The sequence below is a fragment of the Syzygium oleosum genome, unplaced genomic scaffold, assembly GCF_021117445.2.
Source record: "Syzygium oleosum isolate NSW1041296 unplaced genomic scaffold, Sole_v2.1 Sole_v2.52, whole genome shotgun sequence".
NCBI lineage: Eukaryota > Viridiplantae > Streptophyta > Magnoliopsida > Myrtales > Myrtaceae > Syzygium > Syzygium oleosum.
In genome coordinates, this window is record NW_026607536.1 from 1,176,183 (window position 1) to 1,198,588 (window position 22,406).

At 38.3% G+C, this 22,406-nt stretch overlaps 2 protein-coding genes and 1 long non-coding RNA gene across 6 annotated transcripts in view; 2 read left to right on the top strand and 1 right to left on the bottom strand.

Moving 5' to 3' along the window:
- LOC115679758 (MADS-box transcription factor 23-like) overlaps positions 1 to 12,125 on the top strand; it is a 25,622-nt gene extending 13,497 nt beyond the window's left edge. Inside the window, exons 1-9 of one of the 3 annotated variants that reach the window (XM_056307265.1) lie at positions 316 to 1,320; positions 1,592 to 1,801; positions 9,945 to 10,023; positions 10,335 to 10,396; positions 10,914 to 11,013; positions 11,129 to 11,170; positions 11,256 to 11,339; positions 11,648 to 11,790; positions 11,880 to 12,125. In XM_056307265.1, the coding sequence (XP_056163240.1) occupies positions 1,620 to 1,801; positions 9,945 to 10,023; positions 10,335 to 10,396; positions 10,914 to 11,013; positions 11,129 to 11,170; positions 11,256 to 11,339; positions 11,648 to 11,790; positions 11,880 to 11,895 (708 nt within the window). In that variant the 5' untranslated portion in view covers positions 316 to 1,320; positions 1,592 to 1,619 and the 3' untranslated portion in view covers positions 11,896 to 12,125. Of the gene's footprint in view, positions 1 to 315; positions 1,321 to 1,591; positions 1,802 to 9,944; positions 10,024 to 10,334; positions 10,397 to 10,913; positions 11,020 to 11,128; positions 11,171 to 11,255; positions 11,340 to 11,647; positions 11,791 to 11,879 lie in introns of those variants that run through there. The other 2 variants (XM_056307264.1, XM_056307266.1) reach the window with 2 other exon arrangements.
- LOC130136837 (uncharacterized) lies at positions 11,196 to 15,073 on the bottom strand. The gene is made up of 2 exons (XR_008815549.1): positions 12,737 to 15,073; positions 11,196 to 12,459 (listed from the first exon to the last, which is right to left on the bottom strand). It is a non-coding gene; the product is annotated as an uncharacterized LOC130136837 (long non-coding RNA).
- Positions 15,074 to 16,743: 1,670 nt separating this feature from the next.
- On the top strand, positions 16,744 to 19,684 carry LOC115679751 (MADS-box transcription factor 23-like). Of its 2 annotated transcripts, none has more exons than XM_056307274.1 (7): positions 16,744 to 17,264; positions 17,425 to 17,503; positions 17,849 to 17,910; positions 18,243 to 18,342; positions 19,044 to 19,085; positions 19,181 to 19,332; positions 19,417 to 19,684. In XM_056307274.1, the coding sequence occupies exons 1-7, from the start codon at positions 17,083 to 17,085 to the stop codon at positions 19,448 to 19,450; spliced, it is 651 nt and encodes a 216-aa protein (XP_056163249.1). In that variant the 5' UTR covers positions 16,744 to 17,082; the 3' UTR covers positions 19,451 to 19,684. The 2 variants fall into 2 exon arrangements, with proteins under 2 accessions (XP_056163249.1, XP_030459305.2); XM_030603445.2 differs by having other exon boundaries at positions 19,428 to 19,684.
- Positions 19,685 to 22,406: the final 2,722 nt, after the last annotated feature.

The window sequence follows — 22,406 nt, forward strand, 5'->3', positions numbered from 1 at the left end:
GAATGCGTTATTCTAACACTCTCCCTCACGCTTAGTCTGGTTTTTTGCCTAATACTAAGCGTGGACATATTTAATTAGGGAGGCAAATAGGATCTGAAAAGATTTGAACTCAGGACCTTCATGATACTAAGCTATACATAAAATACTTTCCGAAGGGCTGACCTTGTGATCAATAACATTGTTAGCCTAATATTTGGGAAAATGGATAACCTTTATTGTTCTTAATAACTACTAGCAAACTATTGCCACTCATTTTCTTTATCCCTAAAGATAAGATTGGCTGTCCGAGCCTGTTGGAGTATTCGCGTATTCGATTGATTCCCATTTGGTCACGATGGTCTACCTATCACCTTGTAATTGCGTTGTTACTATGCTAGACTAACATGGCCATGGAAAGTATTGCCTTTACGAGAATCCAAGGTTATGACTAAGCCTTTTAACGACCAGCTTGGGCGATTGGTATGGCAATGGGTTTTAAACCGCCAAACCCTTGTTGGAAAAAAGTATACCGCAACGTAATTCACAAGGAAACGGCAAATGTAATTGCCATGTTCGGTTCACCCCGATGAAAAAGTTTTACTTAACTATTCCGAAAGGAGAAGAAATTATGGGTGGCATCTCAATCCAAAGTTCATAAAATATGTTAAGAATTTGATTTTGTAAGTGGTGTGATTGGTGACATGCGTTCGCCAAATCCCGGCGATGTCGTAAGAAGAGAAGGTAGGGCGAGGCACCAAACAAAAAACGAAAGGAAGGAATATTGAGGAGCCTTTGGTTCTCCTGAGTATGACGTGTCAGCGATCTATTAGTTCTGCCTAAGAAAGATGCTGGTAACCATCGACACGTCACCAGAATTTCCTATTTCCAGGTCCACAGGAAGCCGGGGCGCTCCGTCTTTCTTCCCACTCGCTCGAGTATCGGTCGTCGGTACTCGCCACCCAGCGGCTGGAATTTGTGGACAGAGATCTCACTGTCCGGGCTGGGACAACGCCCTGAACCTGTCTCGGTAGACTAGACTTGTTACTGCCTCGACAGAGCGAGTACTGGAGAGTTCCGACACTCGCGAGCGTGGGTCTTCTGCTGTAAACCTGATCTCCACGCTAAGACCCACTTGGCTGTTTTATAAGCACATAGCCGCTCCATGTTTCTTGCAAATTAGCGGTTTTTCTTAACCCGGAATTGAAAATTCTCTCTCTATCTCTATCTCTATCTCTCTCTCTCTCTCTCTACACTTCATTTACTTATAAATCCCCCCCAAGTTTATTCAGAAAAAGCTGCATTTGCCGTCGCTGATACTGTCCAGCGTTTACCTCCAAATGAGTAAGCTTCCTTTAGCTTGTTTTTGTTGTTACTTCGAATTCTTTCGTGTCGTGACGCTCGTTTTTTAAGAATCAACTGTATCTTTCAATCTTGAATATACTTCCTTGTTCGCTTCTTCACTATTGTAGTGGTTTCTTTCCCCGTATGTTTTCTTGATATCTAGAGGGTATAGGTGACGGAGAGCTTCTTTCTTTTACTTTTTTACTCTACTCATTGTCGATTTGACGGATAATTGGAGTGATAAGGAAACTCTAGAGCTGGTATTGCGCAGATTAGAGAGGTGGGTGGTGGTAATCAAGATGGGGAGAGGGAAGATTGTGATAAAGAGGATCGACAATACAGCAAATCGTCAAGTAACATTCTCGAAGCGGAGAACGGGACTGCTCAAGAAAGCGAGAGAGCTCTCAATTTTGTGTGACGCTGAGGTTGGGCTCATCATTTTCTCCAGTACTGGCAAGCTCTATGAATATGCAAGCACTAGGTTAGATATCATTACCCCTCTCTCTCTCTCTCTCTCTCTCTCTCTCTCTCTCTCTCTCTCTCTCTCTCTCTCTCTCATCCTACTCACTAAGGGTGCGTTTGGTAACCATTATGTTTCTGGAAAACAATTTCTGCTCAAAAATGATTTTTTTATTTCATTTCTGGAAATAATTTCTAAGTATTTGAAGGCATTTCGTAATTGCCCAAAATTTCTATTCTTGGAATAGAAAAAGAACAGAAATACGTTTGGTAACTACATAAAATTTCTTTTTATTAATAATATTTTGAATTTTTGAATTTTTCTTTTTTCTTTTTTCCTTTTTTTTCCTTTTATTTTTTTCTTCTTCTTCTTCCTTGGCCCATGGCCAGGTCGCCGTTGCCGACGTCGGCGATTGACCACAGGTGAGGGCGTGGGTGAGGGCGAGGGCTGGACCCTTGCTACTGCCCTCGCCAGATCGCGGCTTGGGTGAGGGCGGCTCTCCCCAAATCCGGTGAGGGTGGCCCTCGCCCAGGCCGTGAGGGTCTAGCCCTCGCCGTCGTCAGCCTGGGCTTGTGACCGGTGGCCAGCGACCGGCCCTAGCACACCGGCGACCAGTTACAGGCTAGGAAAAATGAAGAAGAAGAAAAAAAAATTTCTTTTCCATTTCTGATTCTTGTTCCCAGAATCAAGAATTCTATTCCAAGACTGATTTTAAGAACAAATTTGTGCCTGGAAACAAAAAATTTACCAAACGGATTTTTGTTCTCGGGAAAAAAGAATAGAAACGGGTACTGTTTGGCCGGTTATCAATCAGCCCCTAAGAGAGTCTTAATTTTGTTATACACTCTTTCTGTTCTTGTTTTGGCACTCACTCATATCTTTGCTTTCTTAGCTTTTCTTTAGCTGCCTTTCTTTTCCCCTAGTATAGTTCAGCTGATAAATTGGAGTTAATAGTTGGACTTTTCAGATTAATTATCAGCAGCGATATTGCATTTTGCAAATTCAGTTGATTTTGCGTTTCCTGCTTTCACCCGCATATGCCTGATAACATTCATTCTAGTTTTTCATTTTTACATCTACCTGTCTTTTGTTGTATTGCTTCTTTGCTCGAGAGATCTTTTAGAAGGGCTTGGCTGGCAAACATGGTGCCAATGATCATTGCCTGCTTTCATGTATTTTTATATATATTTTTATTTTTGACGAGAAGAAAAATGAATGGACCACTTCGGTGCAATTCGAATAAAAAGACTGTCTTCCCTCAGTATCCCTTCAAAAGACATGTCATTCATGGCTAAAACCAAAGTAATCTGTCGCTTCGCTTTGCATGATTTGCCTTGGATTGCATCAGATGTGTACATGGTGAGCGGTTTTAGTAAGGAAAAGTTTTCTTTTATTATCGCCACCCACGATTAATCCCTTAGTTCACTATTTGTTTTAGTGCACTACGGAGTTAAAAGGAGAGCACGGTGTTTTGATCTCTCTTCTTGGAATACATATACAAAGATTAATTTTGACTATAGGTTCACTTCTTGATCGGCTTCCTTACTTTGAGTATGAATGATTGCATGCCTTCAACTGAACCAACCATAGAGATTTGGTCCAGGAGCATATATAAATGGGTCCAACACAGCAAAATATCACATTACTGAAGAGAAAATAATCATCTCAATCATATTATTGCTCTTCCTATGATATGCTTTCGAACTATCTTAGATATTTATTTATATATCTAGCAGAGAACGAAACTTTCAGGCATAACTTTTATTCGTGATTCCTGTTACTAGAATAAATCTTCGTTACTTGCAAGACAGTATACTAAACCCTTTTTTATTTGACATCAATCTTTTTCCTTTCGGAAACAATCACCATATGTGTTCTTATAATAATCATTTACTTTAGCTTGTTTCCTAAGGGTGTACTTAACATACTTTGTTAGTGAGACCCTTCTCTAATTCTAGATCATATGTTGGAATATTTTGCTGATGTTGACATGTAATTACCAGTACTAAATCCTCATCAGATTTAGATTGACCTGTAATGTTTAAGATGTCAGAGGTACTTTGAATTTAAAGTACGCGGGATGACTATTTATTGAACATGAAGCACAAATGATTCCATATTGCCAAGAAATGACCATAACAAGCTACAAACAATTGCTATTTCTGAGAACACACTTGATAGAAGCAAGAATTATCTATCATACATGTCGGAACGCAACCTTGATATAAGGAAAAAATGTTCGAATTCCAAAGATATGATTAATAGAAGCAATAGTTACCTATCTTGCATATTAAAGCACAACCTTGATATCTTCTTGCTGCTGCTAGGAAATGAAGTCACTTTTGGAAGTCACAACTTCGGTCATACGTGATCATAGTAGTTTATATGTACACTGCAACATATACATCTCTCTTCTAAAAAACCCTTTGATAACATCTAGGGTGACACATATACTCAGTCCATATCTATGCAAAACTGCGGCCAAATCCTTATTTTGATCCTCTTACCTTCCCGAAAACATCCTTCACCTTTTTACCATATTGATCTTTCTCGTAGAAAACTAAATTCATTCATGCTTCTTGCTTAATGGACTCCTTATCGATAATGGAATTCTTAACATCCCTGATAACATTTCTGGGGAAAATTACACAACCAATCCTATACCTATTAAGCTAATGTGGTGCTAAACCTTTGAGATAAAGTGCAATCAAGCATTAGGTTAGATATCATCACTTCTCTCTCTCTCTCTCTCTCTCTTTCTCTCTATTCTTGGTCACTAAGAGAGTCTTAATTTTAGTATACACACTTTCTTTTCTTGTTTTGGCTCTCATATCTTTTTTTCTTAGCTTTTCTTTAGCTGCCTTTCTTTTCCCCTAGTATAGTTCGGCTGATGAATTGGCGTTAACAGTTGGACTTTCAGATTAATTATCGGTAGCAATGTCATTGCATTGTGCAAATTCAGTTGATTTTGCGTTTCCTGCTTTCACCCGCATATATTTGATGACATTCATTCTATTTTTGCATTTTTACATCTTCCTGTCTTTTGTTGTATTGCTTCTTTGATCGAGAAATTTTTTAGAAGAGCTTGGCAGGCAAACATGGTGCCAATGGTCATTGCCTGCTTTCATGTATTTTAATTAATTAATTTATTTCACGAGAAGAAAAATGAAAGGACCACTTCAGTGCAACTGGCATAAACAGACTGTCTTCCTTCGGTATCCCTTCAAAAGACCAAAGTAATCTGTGTCATTTCCCTTCACATGATTTGCCTTAGATTGCATCAATTGTGTATATGGTAAGTAGTTTTAGTAAGAGAAAGTTTTCTTTAGTATCATCACCCACGATAAATAAGTTTTTTTTTTGGTCGAACACGATAAATAAGTTCACTGATTGTTTTACTGCACTATGGAGGTAATAGGTAACCATGATGTTTTGATCTTTCTTCTTGGAATAAATTTACAAAGACTGATTTGAGTATGTATAAAAGGTTCATATTTTGATCGACTTCCTTACTTTGAGTATGAATGATGGCATGCCTTCAATAAAAGATAGAGATTTGATTCAGAAGCATAAATAAATTGTCCAATACAGCAATATTTCACATTACCAAAGAGATAATAATCATTTAAAATCATATTATTTTTCTTCCAGTAATATGTTTTTCAACCATCTTGAATCTTTACTTATATATCTAACACAAAACGAAACTTCCAAGTATAATTTTTATTCACGATTCCTATTACCGGGATAAATCTTTTTTACTTGCAAGACAATGTACTAAAACAATGTTAAACTTTTCTATAATTGACATAAATCGTTTTCCTTTTAGAAACGATCACCAGCTATGTTCTTATTAATATCATTTAATTTAACTTGTTTTTTAAGGGTGTACTTGACACACTTTGTTAGTGAGAGGCATCTGTAATTTTAAATTATATGTTGGAATATTTTGTAGATGTTGACATGTAATCGCCAGAATTAAATCCTCATCTGATTTAGATTGATCTGTAATGTTTAAGATGGTAGAGGTACTTAGATTTTAAGGTACGCTTCAAAAATGACTATTTATTGAAACATGAAACATAAATGATTCCATATTGCCAAGAAATGACAATAACAAGCTGCAAACAATTGCTATTTCTGAGAACACACTTGATAAAAGCAAGAATTATCTATCATACACATCGAAACATAACTTTTATATAAGGAAGAAACAAAAAAATTCCAAAGACATGATTGATAGAAGCAATAGTTACCTATCCTGCATATTAAAGCACAACCTTGATATCTTCTTTCTGATTCTAGGAAATCAAGTCTCTTTAGGAAGTCACAACTTCAGTCATACATGATCATAGTCGTTTTTATGCACACTACAACATATATATCTCTCTTCTTAAAAACCCTTTGATGACATCTAGGGTGACGCATATGCTCAATCCATATCTATGCAAAACTGTGGACAAATCCTTATGTCCTCTTAGCTTCTTGAAAATATCCTCCACCTTTTAACCATATTGATCTTTCTCCATAGCAAACTAAATTCATTCATGCTTCTTGCTTGAACATGTGCTCAATGACTGCTTCATGTCTTAACTTCATTTTGTGACATGATGATTCGATCTCCCTATAGGTCACAAAATTCTTAACATCCCCTATAACATTTTCTAAGGAAATTTTCACCATTAGTTATAAACTTATTGTATGGAAACCAATCAAGTCCTAAACCTTTTAATTGAACTAATGTAGTGCTAGACCCTTGATAGAAAGTGCAATCAAGTCCTCTCAACGAAGTTTTGCCTGATTTATCTAATTGTTGTATTCCATTCATCGCTAGCTGTCCTACAAGTAGCGGCAATGGCGTGACATGGTCTGATTTTCAACCAAAGGACGCCATTTTTGCTTAGATAAATGGTGTCATTTCTTGGTCTTGCATAATAGCCCGAAATCAGCCCTTAAATCGCCAAATCGATCCGTCATGCTCGAACCTAATTCCCTCGAGAAATCCCAATTCCAGTCTTGCCCTCAGCTGGAATGATCGAGCCCGCAGAAACACTTTGCCCAAGGCATCTAGTTCCCCATTAGCATCTCGAGTTACAACGGCAATACCCACCAACACAATTTGGCCAGAAGAACCATAGCAATGGCTGCATTAACATTTAGTTTAGTGGTTCCTTGATTGTACAATAAGTTCAGCCAAGAGAACTTGATTGTACTGTCACTCAAATATTTAAAACTAAATTGGTTCAATCAAATGCATAAGAATCGATTGGTTTTCGTTAAATAAATTTAGGACTGATTGTGCAATGTTTCCCATCTTCTCTACTCTCTTGATCTTATTCATAAAACTTTTCGATGGGAATATCCCTATCTCTTTTAAAAGCCAAAACATTTTGCTCTTCTATTGACATAGGGTCATAAAATTGTCTGCTTTTCCATTCATCTTTTTAATGGCCTTAATTACTGTCTTTTTTCTATTTCATTGATCCACTCATATAAAGTTTTCTTAATTTTCAAGGTTTCAGTCAGATGACTTTAGGAAGAAGATAGGCCTATTGCTTTGAAATGCCAACAACTTCCGCTTTTTTCTCGACATATGGTCATATCTGACTGCTTCTCCATTTTCATCTGTCTTACGGCCTCAATGAATTTCTTCATGCTAAACCATTGATAAAAGATGTAACTTCTACTATCTTTAGTGTTGTTCAACCCTCCCCAAGATATATATAACTTTCATTAAATACCTTATCATAGAATAAGTTCTAGCATCAAGCATCCGACGTGGTGGTACTGCCCGACTGGTATTGGAGAGGGGTGTTTGGGCGTGTAGGTGTAGGACAATCACATTGACCCAGTCTTTTGTTCTCTTTTGCTTAGTACAAGGATAAATGAATTCATATTGGACTAGTTTTATGCTTTTGAATGGATGGAAGCGATATAACTGGTTTTTTTTTTTTGGTCGGGGATATAACTGGTTTAACTTTGGATTTTTAACATCACTTACTGACTATAAGAATCGGCAGAAGTTTTATAGAGAAAATTGCCTACTTTATCCTAAATATATTGTACGGATACCAATTCAGTTCTAAACTTTTTTTTGTCAATTTAGTCCTCACCCTTTTTTCGAAATTTGAATGTAGTACCGGAATGACTACATTTGAATTTTGCGCAAATGTTTATGATTAAATTGGAAAAAAAATGGAAAGTTTAGGACTTGATTGACATCTGTACAATAAGTTAATGATTGATTGGATGATTTTTCTAAGTTGTAAGAACACCGAACACCCTACCACCAGCTCATGTCATGTTATCGCCTTTTATGTCGGTTCTTCGTGTCATTTCATTTAATTACAAAAAAAATATTTTAATGTGATGATAATTTTTTAAACATTGAGAATGGGTCAAAACATGCAAAAGAGTACCGGTTCCAAGGTAGTCGCGTTCGGTTGCATCATATTTCAGCTCTGTGTATCTGTGTCTTATCAAGTGATGTTGTCCACTCATTGTAAGGAATTGAACCCCAGAGCTACTCATGATTTTGCGAGAAGGATAACAGATCCATGTGAGGAACATAAACCTTTCACGTCATAATAACCTAACACTAGTTTGCATTAAACAACACAAGTATGCAGAATCGATAACCTCTTGTGTCAGGAGATTAATTAAGTCTTGCTTTATCATGCTTTGTACACACAAGGTCTTCTCTTGGGTGATTGTAAGATAGAGTAAGTTCCATATGCATCATAGCTCTGATAATTAGTTCAAAGACCAACTCCAACTTAGTTCCTCCTTGGTGGTGCTTTGGAGCATGTTGTTTGCTGCTTTAAAAAAGCTGAAGTAGCGCCATGACATAGGGTTTGATGAACTTAAACATAAAAAAGCATGTGGTAGATGAAATAGTTATAGGGTTGATCTTGCAGTGCTCATGGGTATTTTTACAACTTTAGTTGTTCCATTAGGATGTTCCCCAACCGTTATTGTTCACTACATTCCTCAACCGGGGAAGTTGATTTTTGAAAAATTACGGATCTTTTTTTTTATTGTTTTAATTGGTAATTCCTCACGTTTTACCTTGCTAATGTGCTGATGCATATTAAGATCGGATCTTTAAATAAATTGGTCATATACATATTCATCGTTCACGGACATCCGGTCAACTTTGCATTAGGCAAGGGGTTGCCCATGGTTGTTGCTATGGAACGCTATGTGTCAGTGTCATCCTTACAGACCTAGTGCAACTACAATTCTTGGGTTTTAATGTGCATGGGAAAGATCTGACTGATCATATCTGGACGTCTGTCCTGTTGGATTGCTCTAACACTACCCCTTCCCTGGGGTGGGACTTGATCGCAGTTCAACATAATTCCTGCAGAAGCTGCCGTTGCAGCTGATCTTTTATAACCGAGCATGCAGCTAATGTAGTGCTTTATTATGCCTCTTTTAAGCAAGAGGCTGAGAAGCCATTCACTTGCTTGATCGACCTTAGACATAACATTGAGCAGGTAGATGGGAATTTAGTAGCCAAATATTAGTTTGGGTGATTACTTTATGGCAGAAACCAACCGATCCATTAATAGTTAACATATTTACAATATAAAGTTTATTGCATAAATGGGATGCCATGTGGGTACCAGGACTTGAGCGACCGACATATTTCCATTATGCTAGCCCGGCTAAACTGAGTTAATCCGTAATTAGTGATTGTCGTAACACGTCAAGCCAATTTTTTTTTTTTTTATGAATTGAATATGACAGCAAAGTTTGACCATGTTGGTTCTTCATTAGGACACTTAGGCAGTCGAAAATGTTCTGCGGCATGACCCAATGTTTACTTTGACGTTGCATTCATCTTTCAAACTCTCCCATGAACCTAGCCAAAGGCAAAGGTAAAGCTGCAGAAGATATCACTGCTAATAGCTGTGGACAAAAACATAGATTAAGTAGATGAACAGATGAGAAATATGGATTTTGACAAGAAACTAGGAATTCCAATAAATGTCCAAATCTTGGCAGAAGCTTTTGGTAGGCCACATAACACTCCAGATATACTTCAGCTCTATAATGTTGCATTCTTTTGGTTTGTATGTAGCCGTAGCAATAATATAACGACGCATCATAATTTTCAGTGAGTCTTATGTTGCTTTACTGTTTTTTGGGTTCTTGACAGCGTGACTTCTGTAGTTGAACGTTACAAAAAGCTAAAAGAGGAACAATATCAACTTCTCAATCCAGCTTCAGAAGTCAAGGTAACACTCAAGTTATTCTTGTTAGCTTTCTTTTATCAGAAGAGATACTTCTCCATCTAGCTGATACGTTTCGATCTTCTAGCAACTCATCATCACGTCACATTCATGTGTTGCCTTTTCTTATATGAGTTACTCTACATCATTGTGCTAGTTACGTTCAGAGTCATCTGTCCTCAATGCATTAGTAAGGGTTCTACGATTTAAGGGTTCTATTCATACGACAGGGACGAATTTTTGCGTGATTAAATCTAGATGCTCCCGTTATCATTTCTATCACACTAAGGAGAATGATCTCCTTTTTTTTTCACTAGTTCTGGCAAATGGAGTTAGCATGCCTGAAGCAACAACTGCAGCATTTGCAAGAATGTCACAGGTATAACATCTCATATGCCCGGGAAAACTTTTGAAGTGGCACGTCTCTTATGCTTAAGAAAACAGAATTAAGAGCAGCGACCAAAGTGTTTCATCTAGTGGTCTTGCTAGAATAACAGGAGGTTGGCATAGACTTATGTGACCAATTTTTGACTGTGCTAAGAAGAATGGACGTAGGTTGACAATTGAAATGAAAGAGTGCAAACTATAGATGGATAATGCCCCTTCCCTGAGAATTCATCTCTTACTGAAATGAAGACATGAAAAAAACAAGTCGTCACTTGCACCAATATCTTTTTTTTTTTTGGTCGAAAACTTGCACCAATATCACAGGATGCAAAATGTGCACTGAGATATAACAGATTGCTAAGTAGATCATGCCCAACTCAGGATTTCAAAGACAAAACTTATGGTAATTATTGGATAAGTTCATGGGTACTTCAATCAATCCGAGTCTGAAAATAAATCAAACCAAAAGTCAACAATGTGGACTTCTTTTCTTCATTCCATACATGCAGGCAATTCATGGGACAAGAACTATCTGGTCTCAATGTGAAAGAACTGCAGAATTTGGAAAACAGATTGGAAATGAGCTTGAAGGGTATTCGTACGAAAAAGGTGTGACCAATTTCCTTTTTGTGCATCCCTGCTCAACCCCATATTTGCTCGAAGTCCATTGAATTCTGCACCACATGCATACGTACTTACATCGCTGTATTGTTTTGCCATGCAGGATCAAATTCTGATCGAAGAAATAAGAGAACTTAACAGAAAGGTTTTCACAGAAGTTTAAAATCTCCTACCCAAAAACTCTTTTCCACCGATTTCACATCAAGTAGCACTAATTCAATTTATTTCAGGGAGCTCTCATGCATCAGGAAAATAGAGAGCTGTACAAGAAGGTGGATCTCACTGGCCATGAAAACACAGAACTACAATACAAGGTACTAATTAGACAGCAAAGAACTTTTCTACCTTATAAAATAATTCCATGAAGGGAAATTCTAACATAAGACACTACAATCTTTTCCATAAAAAAAAATTGTTATGAACACCTAATTTCATCCATACCCTATGAGAGTTACAGCCAAATAAAACCTATGGGAGTCACAACCAACTTAGCCAGATCAAGCCATCTGTCTGGATATCTCAATCTCTGAGTTGAAGCACAGTAGGAGTCAGTGTAAAATAAGTTGGACTATGCATTATTTAAACTATATTTTGGCTAAATAAAATGATGCTTTGGTGTCAGGTTTACGGGGCAAGTGATGTGACTAAAGCAAACAGTTGCCCCATATCATACAATACATGTGATGTGTATGGCTCACATTCACCCATGAATCTCCAGTTAAGCCAACCGAGGCCTGAATATACAGCAAAAGTGACAAAATTGGGGTAACCTAGAATTCCAAAAGTGCAACTTTAATCTTCATAGTCACAGCATTCCATAAATATGATCTCTTACTATTTACTTTTGAAATCAGATCGCAACTACAGTAGCACAATTTTGTGGCTAAGGGTGCTAGAGAGACATTCATTACCATCAGTTAGCAGAGCAGAAACTACAGTCAAGCTTCCGTGAGTGAGATATAGTATTTGACTCTGAAAGATATTAGTGGATGTACCTTGAGGCATGGTGTAATTCTATGATGTCCCGTTATTTCTGATTGCTCTGAATGGATATCACTGCTATGTATGATTATATTTGCGAAATAAAGGAAGCAACTTTTTCATTGATTTCCTACTTATTTCAAGCTTGTCGGGATCTATGAATGGATGTTTCTGATAGATTATGCTGCTATTCTACCTATTTTTTTGATACATTTGAATACAGAAGAAAAAATTGATTTATGAGAAATGATGCAGAGCCTTGGTGCAAACAATAAAGTTGTCACCGTGTGACTGGAGGTCATGGGTTCAAGTCACAGAAACAGCCTCTTGCAAAAATTGCAAGGTAAGGCTATGCATGTTAGACCCAAAGTGGTCTGACCATTCCCAGACACCGTGCATAGTGGGAGCTTCACCAATGTGCTGCCCTTTTTAAATAAGGAGAAGAAACTTCCTCTGTAACCAAAGAAGGTGCATACATTCGCATAGAGTTAGTGGTTCACTAATTTGACAAAGTAAGTAAAACAAGCCAATAAAAGGAAACCGCAGTGAAAATCCATTATAAATTCAGGAGATCTTTTCAGTGAAGAAATGTAAACCACCGTGCCACAATAAATTGCAAATCAAAATACAGTTGGAAAATCCTATCAAAGCTGCTATAGGAAACAACGGTAAAAAATAATAAAGTGCATTAAGAGTTCAACTATTTCTAAAGCATTACTAAAGCAAGTACCTTGTCTCCAGGAACAAACAGCAGACTCCATGTGAGGGTGCATAAGGCAACCATCAGCACATCATCAGACAATTAGAGAATAATAATTGCAAGAAACAAGTTTATCCACAAAAGGCAAATATAGGGGATTTAAAGCACAATTTTATAAGTCATTGCTCATGTTGATGCATCCCCCAATTCAGAACTAAGAATGAGGAGATACATAAGTGCTACATCTAGAGGATGGTCACCACTGAAAAAAATGATCCAAAAATGGAATTGGCCTAAAGTTTCAGGGTATGGCCGACCAGAGATTTTACCCACCCAATAGCGAAATACTGCAAATAAAGCAAAAACGGCTCCCATAACAATTACATAATGGCAATGTGCAACCGCAAAATAAGTGTCACATGGAGCAATGTCTAGCCTGGAAATTGCTGGAACTATTCTAGTGAGTCTTCCTATGGTGCACAAAAAGATGGACCCTACAGCAAACAGAGAAACACATACATTGGTTTTAGATATTATCAGACCTGGCAAAGAGACAAAATATAGGATAATGATGGGAGCCTAGAATGGAATTCATGTTGAAGTGATGAAGGTCCCAAGGGCATGCTGCTAGTTGGCAACATTAAGAATTTGAATATGACAGTCAAGAATGGAAGAGGACAGTAATCTTTTCATCCATCACTAAATTTCAAGGATGAACTGGTCTTGTTCTAACTTTAGCCTAGTATTGTAACTATCGTTGAATGAATGAAAAACAGCTTGGAGTGATTTTATCAATACGTCCGACAAGAACTGACATATCTACATACTTACATTTCAATTGAGTAGGCCAAAAGGCTCTGCTCTATCACGGATGCATCAGTTTTGCCCATCTCCACCAAGACAGCCTCCCAGCAGTTCAACCTGACCATAACAACATTAGTGACCAAGCCTTATCCTACTGAATGAGGTTGGGATTTTGATCTAATTGCGGTGGCCGAAACACCGTGTTAGCTCCCCCTCCATAACATGGGAAAGAACATCACAGAGGACGCAAATGCAGAACAAACTTGGAGTAACGGCTAAAAGAAGAATTGTTATTCATTATCTAAGCAAAGTGGCCCCAAAATATGGAAACGGGATTAGATTACGGAAACAAGTAGATATTATAATTCCTGGATAAATATTTCAACTTGAGAATTGCAATTTGCGGTCTGTGTTCCAACATTTGCTTCCTCATGAAGCATAAGGACAGAGATCGACCAAGGAGCATGATACGGCTACTCAGAATCAAGCCTCTTTTTTGACAGTCCTCGAAGCTCTCAAACAAGGCCAACAATTCTCGGGCAAGCTCAAAACTGATCCAAAGCAAGAGAAGACAGAGGAAGAGTGTGGGACGAGAGACGCAATCAGCAGAAGCACCCTGATAAAGTACGATGTCGAACAGAAAAAAAAAAAAGACGAGTTCAGCTACAACAAAGACTAAGAACTGGAGCTTAGTTCATCGACTCATATGGTGCCTCAAACCCATCTATAACCAGATAGACGCGCTCGAATTAGCACGGGCGTTGCCGAATCAAACGACAGACCAAAGGAAATCACGAACAAGAGATGAGAATCACTCCTCCGTTTCGACTGCTCCGTAACTGCGAACAGCATACTCATCTCACTTGAGAATCACCAGCAAAAGTCCCAAAGAACTGACCTCGATCCGATGGCGGAGCCCAAAAAAAAAAAAAAAACGAGAGATAGGGACCGAAATGGAGAAGCTACGTCAGTGCCCATAGGACGGAAAGTCCAGAGCTTTTTCTGTCCATTCCAGACAATTTCAGGAATTCTCGATTTGGCAAGTTGGTCAACGAACATGGAGGGAGAGCCCATTCGTCACAGCAGACGTGAGCATCGGAGGACACCTCGGGAGGCTTGGAGCAGGGGAGACCCACTTGCCCATTCGCTCCACCCACCGGACACCATTTTCAGACCCGAAACTCGGACCCTTCCATTCAGCTCATCAAGCTCCGATCTTCTCATGCTCTTCAGCGACCCATTTCCTCCGTAACCCATCTTCACGAAGAAAGAAAACAAAGAAGATGATGACCAGGAACACATCCTTGGGCCAAGCCAACCGTCGACGAGCGACCGCGCGGAGACAAGACGGTCAGGTCCATGCGGCTCCTCGCCGCCGGCGAGCAGAGGGCCGCTTCAGCAATCTCTTCGGGCCGCCGGAACCCACCTCCCGCCTCCGACGCGGAAGGGAGGAGCGACTGGATCGCCGCCTGCTCTGCTCTGCTTCCATGGAAAATGGCGAAGAGTAGTAGTCGTGTGGAGAAAGCGAGCCCCCCGGGAGAGAGAGAAGAAAATGTCAGAGCGGCATACAGACAGCTGGCAGCCGCATTTTGGTTTAAGTTGATATTACGAAAAATCTCAAATTAATATATTCATAATAAATTTATTTTAAATTAATTTTTTAATTATTAAAATTTTAAAATTAATATATTTATAATAATTTTATCATAAATTAATTTTTTTAATTACAAAAAATCTTAAACTAGTACATGTATAATACATTCATCCTTCGCTAATTTCAGTTAAATTGAATTAATGCAAAAAAACATCACAAACTGACACACTTGTGATAAATGGATGGTAAAATATATATCCGTCAATTATTGTGTGTCATTTAACAAAGTAATTTAACAGTAAAATTTAACGGAAACTAACGTAGGGTAAAATTGTCACAGGTATATCAATTTAAGATTTTTGATAGTAAAAAAATTAATTTATGATAAAATTATCACAACCAGTTTGGGGTTTTTCGTGATATTAACCATTTACTTTAATCAGATCTTTTCCTAGGACGGCTTCGATTGCCTGCCCTAGGGACCACGTGAATCCTGTGCGACCGCCAATCAGATTGGTCGATTTTCCTATTTTTCGCAATGCGCTAATGGGCCTGCATAATATGGGCCAGGCTGTTACATCACGGCCCAATTTCTGTCATCGATGTGGGCCTAATTGATGTACGCGGACAATTAAGCCCACAGAAAAGTTGAAGTCAATTATGTCCCTAATTGAGACTAATTAAGCACGCGCAAAATAGGGAACCGACAAGTAAGATGAACGAATGAAAAGGACATGGGGTTAGCCTCCCATTACAGAATTCGCATTCACGTTGGTACAGCAGCGGGATTGGAATTCCGTCATCGCGGACCCACTATTTTCATCGATTAATGCATGATTGACGAAATATTATATGTCGCGTTCACACTCGATTTCCTATTTTACACGAACCTTGTATTGACGCGACTTGAATTCCGTTGAGAATCGTAGCGATCATGTTGTCCTCCTTGAACGATTGCTGAAGGTTCTGTAGGCATGCGGATCGGAAAGATAGTGATGGCGGATGAGTGGCCCATGATATCTATATGAACAAGCAAAACCTTAATGATGTTATTGGTTCTGTCGTGTAAACTTTAATTTGGTGCTCACAAGCAAGTGGTGATACAACATGCATGCACATTTTTTCATTAGAAGTCTCTTTCCTAGACTATAGTTTTATAAGGCCACTTTTGTAAGTCGCTATTAATTTGATTTAGACGCCCAATTACATGATGCAATATGCTTTGTTATTTTGTGGTTTCTGAAGCCAACAACAAGGGCTCCGGTGGATAAATCTTTTCATGGAAAGGGTGCACTTATCTTTGTTATCATTCGATGCATTCTCTTGGTTAAAACTCGGTATATAAAATTAGTTTACTATTTGTGAAATGAATTGATTGTTATTTGATGCTAGAGATGGATTTCATAATTGTTTCTTGTCGTGATCTGTACCTATTAAGTCATTTTCATACATTTTATTAAAATCTGTGATTAGCCTTTTATATAATTCAATTAAATTAGATTTGTCGAGCAATAATAGCGAGACATCACAACAGTCATAATAAATCTAATAAATTCAAAATAATGACGAATAGCTATTCTATAATATAATAGATTCCTTCTTACGAGGTTTTGGCACCATTTTTCAAGGTATACATGAATTAAAAAGCTGTACAAGAGACGGCTTTTTATCTTATCTGAAATCTGAGTTTTCCTTCTCTCTGATCTCTAAAGGTCAATCGGTTCATCAGATCAAAAGCATTTGGAGTGAACCCCTTTGATACCTTGCTCTCTTGGTTGCTCATCAGCAAGCTGCAGGTGATTCTTTTTCTTTCGTCGGAGGTGATTTGCCTGAGATCTCTGAGAAATATACTGGAGCAGATCCGCGGATCTGCTGACTGCTAGGCTCGTTCTGGTGTGCTACTGCGTTGATATATGATCACTCAAACAAGGGAGAGAAAACTTAGTAGAGACTAGCTAGAGAGAGTGTGCAGATCGATATGGGGAGAGGAAAGATTGTGATCCAAAAGATAGACAGCTCGGCGAGCAGGCAAGTGACCTTCTCAAAGAGAAGAAATGGGCTGCTCAAGAAGGCCAAGGAGCTCTCCATTCTTTGTGACGCTGAGGTCGGGGTCGTCGTCTTCTCTTGCACCGGCAAGCTCCATGAATTCGCCAGCTCTAGGTCTCTCTCTCTCTCTCTCTCTCTCTCTCTCTCTAGTCGCAAGGCGTCATTTCTTTTAGCAGTTCTTCAATTATCTGTGGAGCCCTATTCTGTTGTGAGGATCGCAAATCATTTCATATCTGCTAAAATGTGTCTTTCAATTTATATCCAACCGAATCAGCATGAGGTCCACAATCGACCGTTACGCAAAATCCAAACAAGATCATCACGGAGAGAAGAATCCCGTCGAAGAACTCCAGGTAATTATGTGTATCATGGCTACATTCCTTCTCTATTTTCCGGAGCCATGGTTCATCCTTGTTCTCTTAAGGTTCCCTTTGAAAAGTTATTAAGTTGAACCTGTGAAGTCTATGTGATCTAGCCATGAAAAACGTACTCATGCCCTCTTCCTTGCACAAAAAGCGTGTGTGCGAGGACCCAGATCGAACCGGTTATAAAACTCAATTAACCAATGCTCCCCAGAATTATATATACTCACATATGTTGTAAATGTATAGTTACCCAGATCTTTTAAGAAGGATGATTGCTTGGTTTAATACTTCAATATGGAGGCTTGACTTAGCAGTTTCTGATCATAATGCTAGCTTCGGCAAAGGGAGGTCGCAGATTTAAAGCAGCAACTGCTCGACATGCAGGATAACCGCAGGTGATACCAAATTTCAACCTACAACTCAGTTTTCATTAGATGAAATGGACTTGGTTTTGGTTTGAAACTAGGTCTGATAAATTGTGAACTTCCTCACATTATAACACCACTCGAGTTATACTTAACCAGAGAAGTGATAAGTTGTTTAGCAGCAACACACATAAGTAAACCGTCCTCTTGGCTCTTAGATTGATTGCCTGAATTTCCTGTGCTTTTCCCGACTTCGGTTAATATATACCTGCAAAGATATTGCTGTAGAGTCCCAAATCAAATTTAAAGGACGTGAGAAATATGTAGGCACAAAGACAAATCCTTGTTATATAAATGTGCAGACATCTGATGGGCAAAGACCTGTCCTCATTAAGCTTTGAAAACTTGCAAAATCTGGAAAAGCAATTGGAGAGGAGCTTGAAGGCTATCCGAATGAGGAAGGTATGTACACATATGTCGAAATTTCGTCATAAGCTAGCGTGTTCAGTATTTCTTGTTTTGTTTTCATTACATGAACCGATTATTGTGATCCCGCCTTGATCATTCATTCAATTTTTGCACAAAAGAAACATTTGTCCTCTCATTACTTATTCCTAATTAATGTCCAAGAAGTTCATCTATTTCAGATGGAAATATATACTGTTATTCAACGATAACATATGAATGAGGTATCTAAGATGCGTCCCCCACAATTAAATCTCGTATTCCTTTCCTCACCGACTTGAATTCTTCCTTCTACTTGCCAGATCCTCGTAATTTTTCGTACACCAAAATTTTTTGAATTCTTCCTCTTACACATTAGATTAAATATTTGTTCCGCTTCTTCGCCCTCCTTGACCATATCTTTTTCTGTATAGACTAGCTCAAGCACGTGGAATTTATGATTTAACATGAATACGGTCTTTCTTTAATTCTTATGTAAGAAATTAAATTGAGTTAAGCCTCGTTCAGTGCCAAAGTACAGCTTCTTAGCACTGTTTGTTCATAATTTGTTAAAAGCCTTTAAGTCAGATGTAGTTGATAAATGATGCTAATGTTTTAGTTTGAACTTTGTGTTAAATACTTTTGTCTTACTTTATGTAATTTTTCTTTTCTTATGTAGTAACTCTGCCCTAACATTTCTGAATTTTGCCCCACCACAGTATCAGGTTTTGAACGAAGAAATAGGAGATCTCAATAAAAAGGTACTCTCTCTTCTGTTATGTAGTAACTCTTCCCTAACATCCTGTTTATGTCTCCAACGAAAGACAACAATATCAGTTTATGATTCGCATCATAGGCGTCGAATGCAAGTCGTTCCGGAGAAGATACAAGTAGGGAAGTTCCATACGCTTTCGCCGATCTGTGTGACTTACACTTGTACCACCATTTGCATTCAAGTCATTCACGCTCTGAAGTAAATGAAGCAGCACAGATTGCGATGGAGCTAAGGTATGATCAGTATAACAATACATTAGAACTTCTCACACGCAGTTCAAACCAAATTCTAGTGAAAATGACCATTTACATGTCAAGTCTTTCGGCAGGTTGGGACTGCATTAAGGAATAAACTGGCTCAGTACATGCATGTCGAGGAATAATTGTGCACATTCTAGATCACATTGTCGATAATTCTCTGCGTTGATATTACACGCTGGTTGTAGAAGGTCCTGAGGAACTTTTTCATACTAACCTTACTCATTCTTATCAACTGTGTGTAAGTGTATCCAGTGCAATATGTTTATTAATTATCAAATAAATCTTGATGCAAAGCTTGGTGCGAAGGGTTTCGTGTCAAACTGTACTACTTCTCATTGCATTGATTTGGTCACGATTAAAGATCCAATTTAGATGCATATAAAATGAGCTTAAGATGTCGCTCCATTATAATTCAGAGATTAATTGTGATCCCACCCGCTCTTTATGATGGAGACGGACCTCGGATTTAGGCAAAGGGGCTACGTAGATTGAGGCGGTTATAGACAAGAAATTTGCGACAGAAATTCTTTAGGCCAAAATGCCTAGTAGATGGACATCAGATGATTATTCCCGTGCTACCTCGGTCTCGAGGGACAGAAGAGCCTAGATTATGTGAAAGGTGATCAGTTCAAGGATGGAAGGTGCTCCTACTTTTTTAGGGTGGGAACGGGTAGAGGAAACGTCTCAAGCCATTGTTCAAGTACCAAGCGCTAAGGTGTTGAAGTAACGCAAGTCATACTTCTAGCAAAAGCTCGAATGACCTTCAATAAAAGGGTACCTGTAGCTAAAACTGACACAAGTGGGTAGGTAAGGTAGAGACTACTTAGGGATGTGAGACAGTTCTCTCTAATGTGCCTTGGATGATTCAACAAAAGGGTAACCCACCTTAATCGCTCCATCTATCCTCTTAAGACGGGTTTGGGGTAACACCCAATTCATACAAGAGAAGCAGGCCATGCTAATGTGCCTTGGATGATTTACATCTCAAGGTTAGGCGCTAACCGACCCTTATGCTCCCATTTTTAATAAAAGTTCGGCACATACAAGTAGTGTAATGTGCCTCTGCGTAGCTATTTGTTAACCTTGTATGTAAGGTTATAAACCACATGCTCAACTGCTTGTGCCGGCCCCTGTAAATTCTTTTGAGTTTCATTCTAGCGATGGCACTCTTCGGGCTCATTTGTTGTTATATCAAAAGTTCCAGTGGCTTAGTGATTTGCACTCACCACCATCCTGTGGATCTGTCATTGTTCTGTGAGATGCGTGTACGATAAAACTTGTTGAGAATCGCCACATTTTAAAAAGAGATGTCCACTATGGGGTCTACATAATTGTTTTGATTTGAGTTTTCCAAGGAACCGAAAAAGCGGGTTGCTATAAATATTTGCACATGTCTACGCTCGTCTATGGCAAAGAAGTGCTGAACGTCCTTTCTATGTCTTTGATGGAACTAACAAATCAGACAGCTAAAAGGATAGAGTGGCATCCATAAAATTGAAAATCATTCGACGGTTTATATACACAACTTGATTACCCTGAGGAAATAGGCAATAATGGATAACAACATTTGTCTAACTTTAATATGATGAATTTATCTTCAAACCCAGAAAAAAAGCGAGACATTCGATTATATCTAAGATGACGTGTTTTTATTTAACACATCATCTCAATACTAACTTAGTGGAAACATATGATAATCGCAGAACTATCTCCCAGTAAAAATTTAGGGATTTTCTTGCAAAGCTAGGGTTCATCCAAGTTGCAAAACAAGTGTGAACACGAATCAGACATGAGATACTAAAATCGAATCCTGGGTGTGAACACGGTATATTATATTCCCGACAAGCTGACCGGGAAATTGTAGATGCCAGATTTGTGTTCCCGACTCAAAAGTGTCTACTCGAATTTGACTTGAATATGTTTGTGCAATTTGGTTTCCATCAACTAATCGTTCGGTAGCAGAAAGATGTGCAGGTGCTGAATATAATTTCCTCTGCACTTCTTTTCTTCTCGAGTGAATCGAAAGTTCAGTGAGATAAAAAGGAGTGATTACAATACAAGGTTATGGACCCAAAAATGGAAAAAAAAAAAAAAGGATGGCTCATTCCGATGTTCTATATTTAAACTAGATGGACCTCAATCGAGAAAAAGATGCAAAAGAAATCTAACATAAATCTCGCTGTTTTTCGAGGTGTAACAAATAAACTATCGTATAACTTGTGAGTGACATATACAGAGATCCATTTAGTTCGTGATAATATCTTTGATTTTCGTTTATCAATAATGAGAATAGACTATTATGTATATTATTCTATTTGTTCGAAAACACGTGGTTCTCGAAGATAAAAACTTTCAACATGAGTAAAAGTTTGGAAATATTTGTGGTTGTATTGTTTTAAAGTTAAGAAGCACATTTTGTCTTGTTTTTGTGGTTTGGCAGGTCCAAAAAAGTGGCAAACAGTTTTCACATGAAAGCAATTTTCAACGTGTGACTAAAGGTGTCTTGAGAGGTGTTTTAATTCTTTATTTGAAGATGTGAACAGAAAAATTGACCAGTTCTTATCATGCCAAACAGGCCCACCCAAAGGAAGATGACAACAAAAAGGGCAAATGATGGCACAAAGTGAGTGCACTAATGACTAATGTTGTGAGCAAGATATCAGTGGACACAAATAAGGAACCAATGGACCACTCTCTAGTGAAAAATGGGTCACAAACTTATCATACCATCTAATAACAACAAGGTCCATCTGAGAAGATAGAGCAGAATTTAATCCTAAAATAATAGTCGCAGGTTTTATCTGGTTGGGGATGATCTTGCTCCTCTCTTAATCTAGCTGCCAATAACAACACTTTGGAATCTTGCTTTCACGTTCTTGCCAAAAGTGTCTTGCCACTACGGAGACTATGATAGCACCCAACTCTCCTACTTCGTTTAAACTATTTCAAACCAAACGTGGAAAAAGCCTATATCTAGGAAAGACAGATTACAACATCAATATAATAATTAGGTGTTGATAACGGAGAATCAAATTTAACTGGACGGC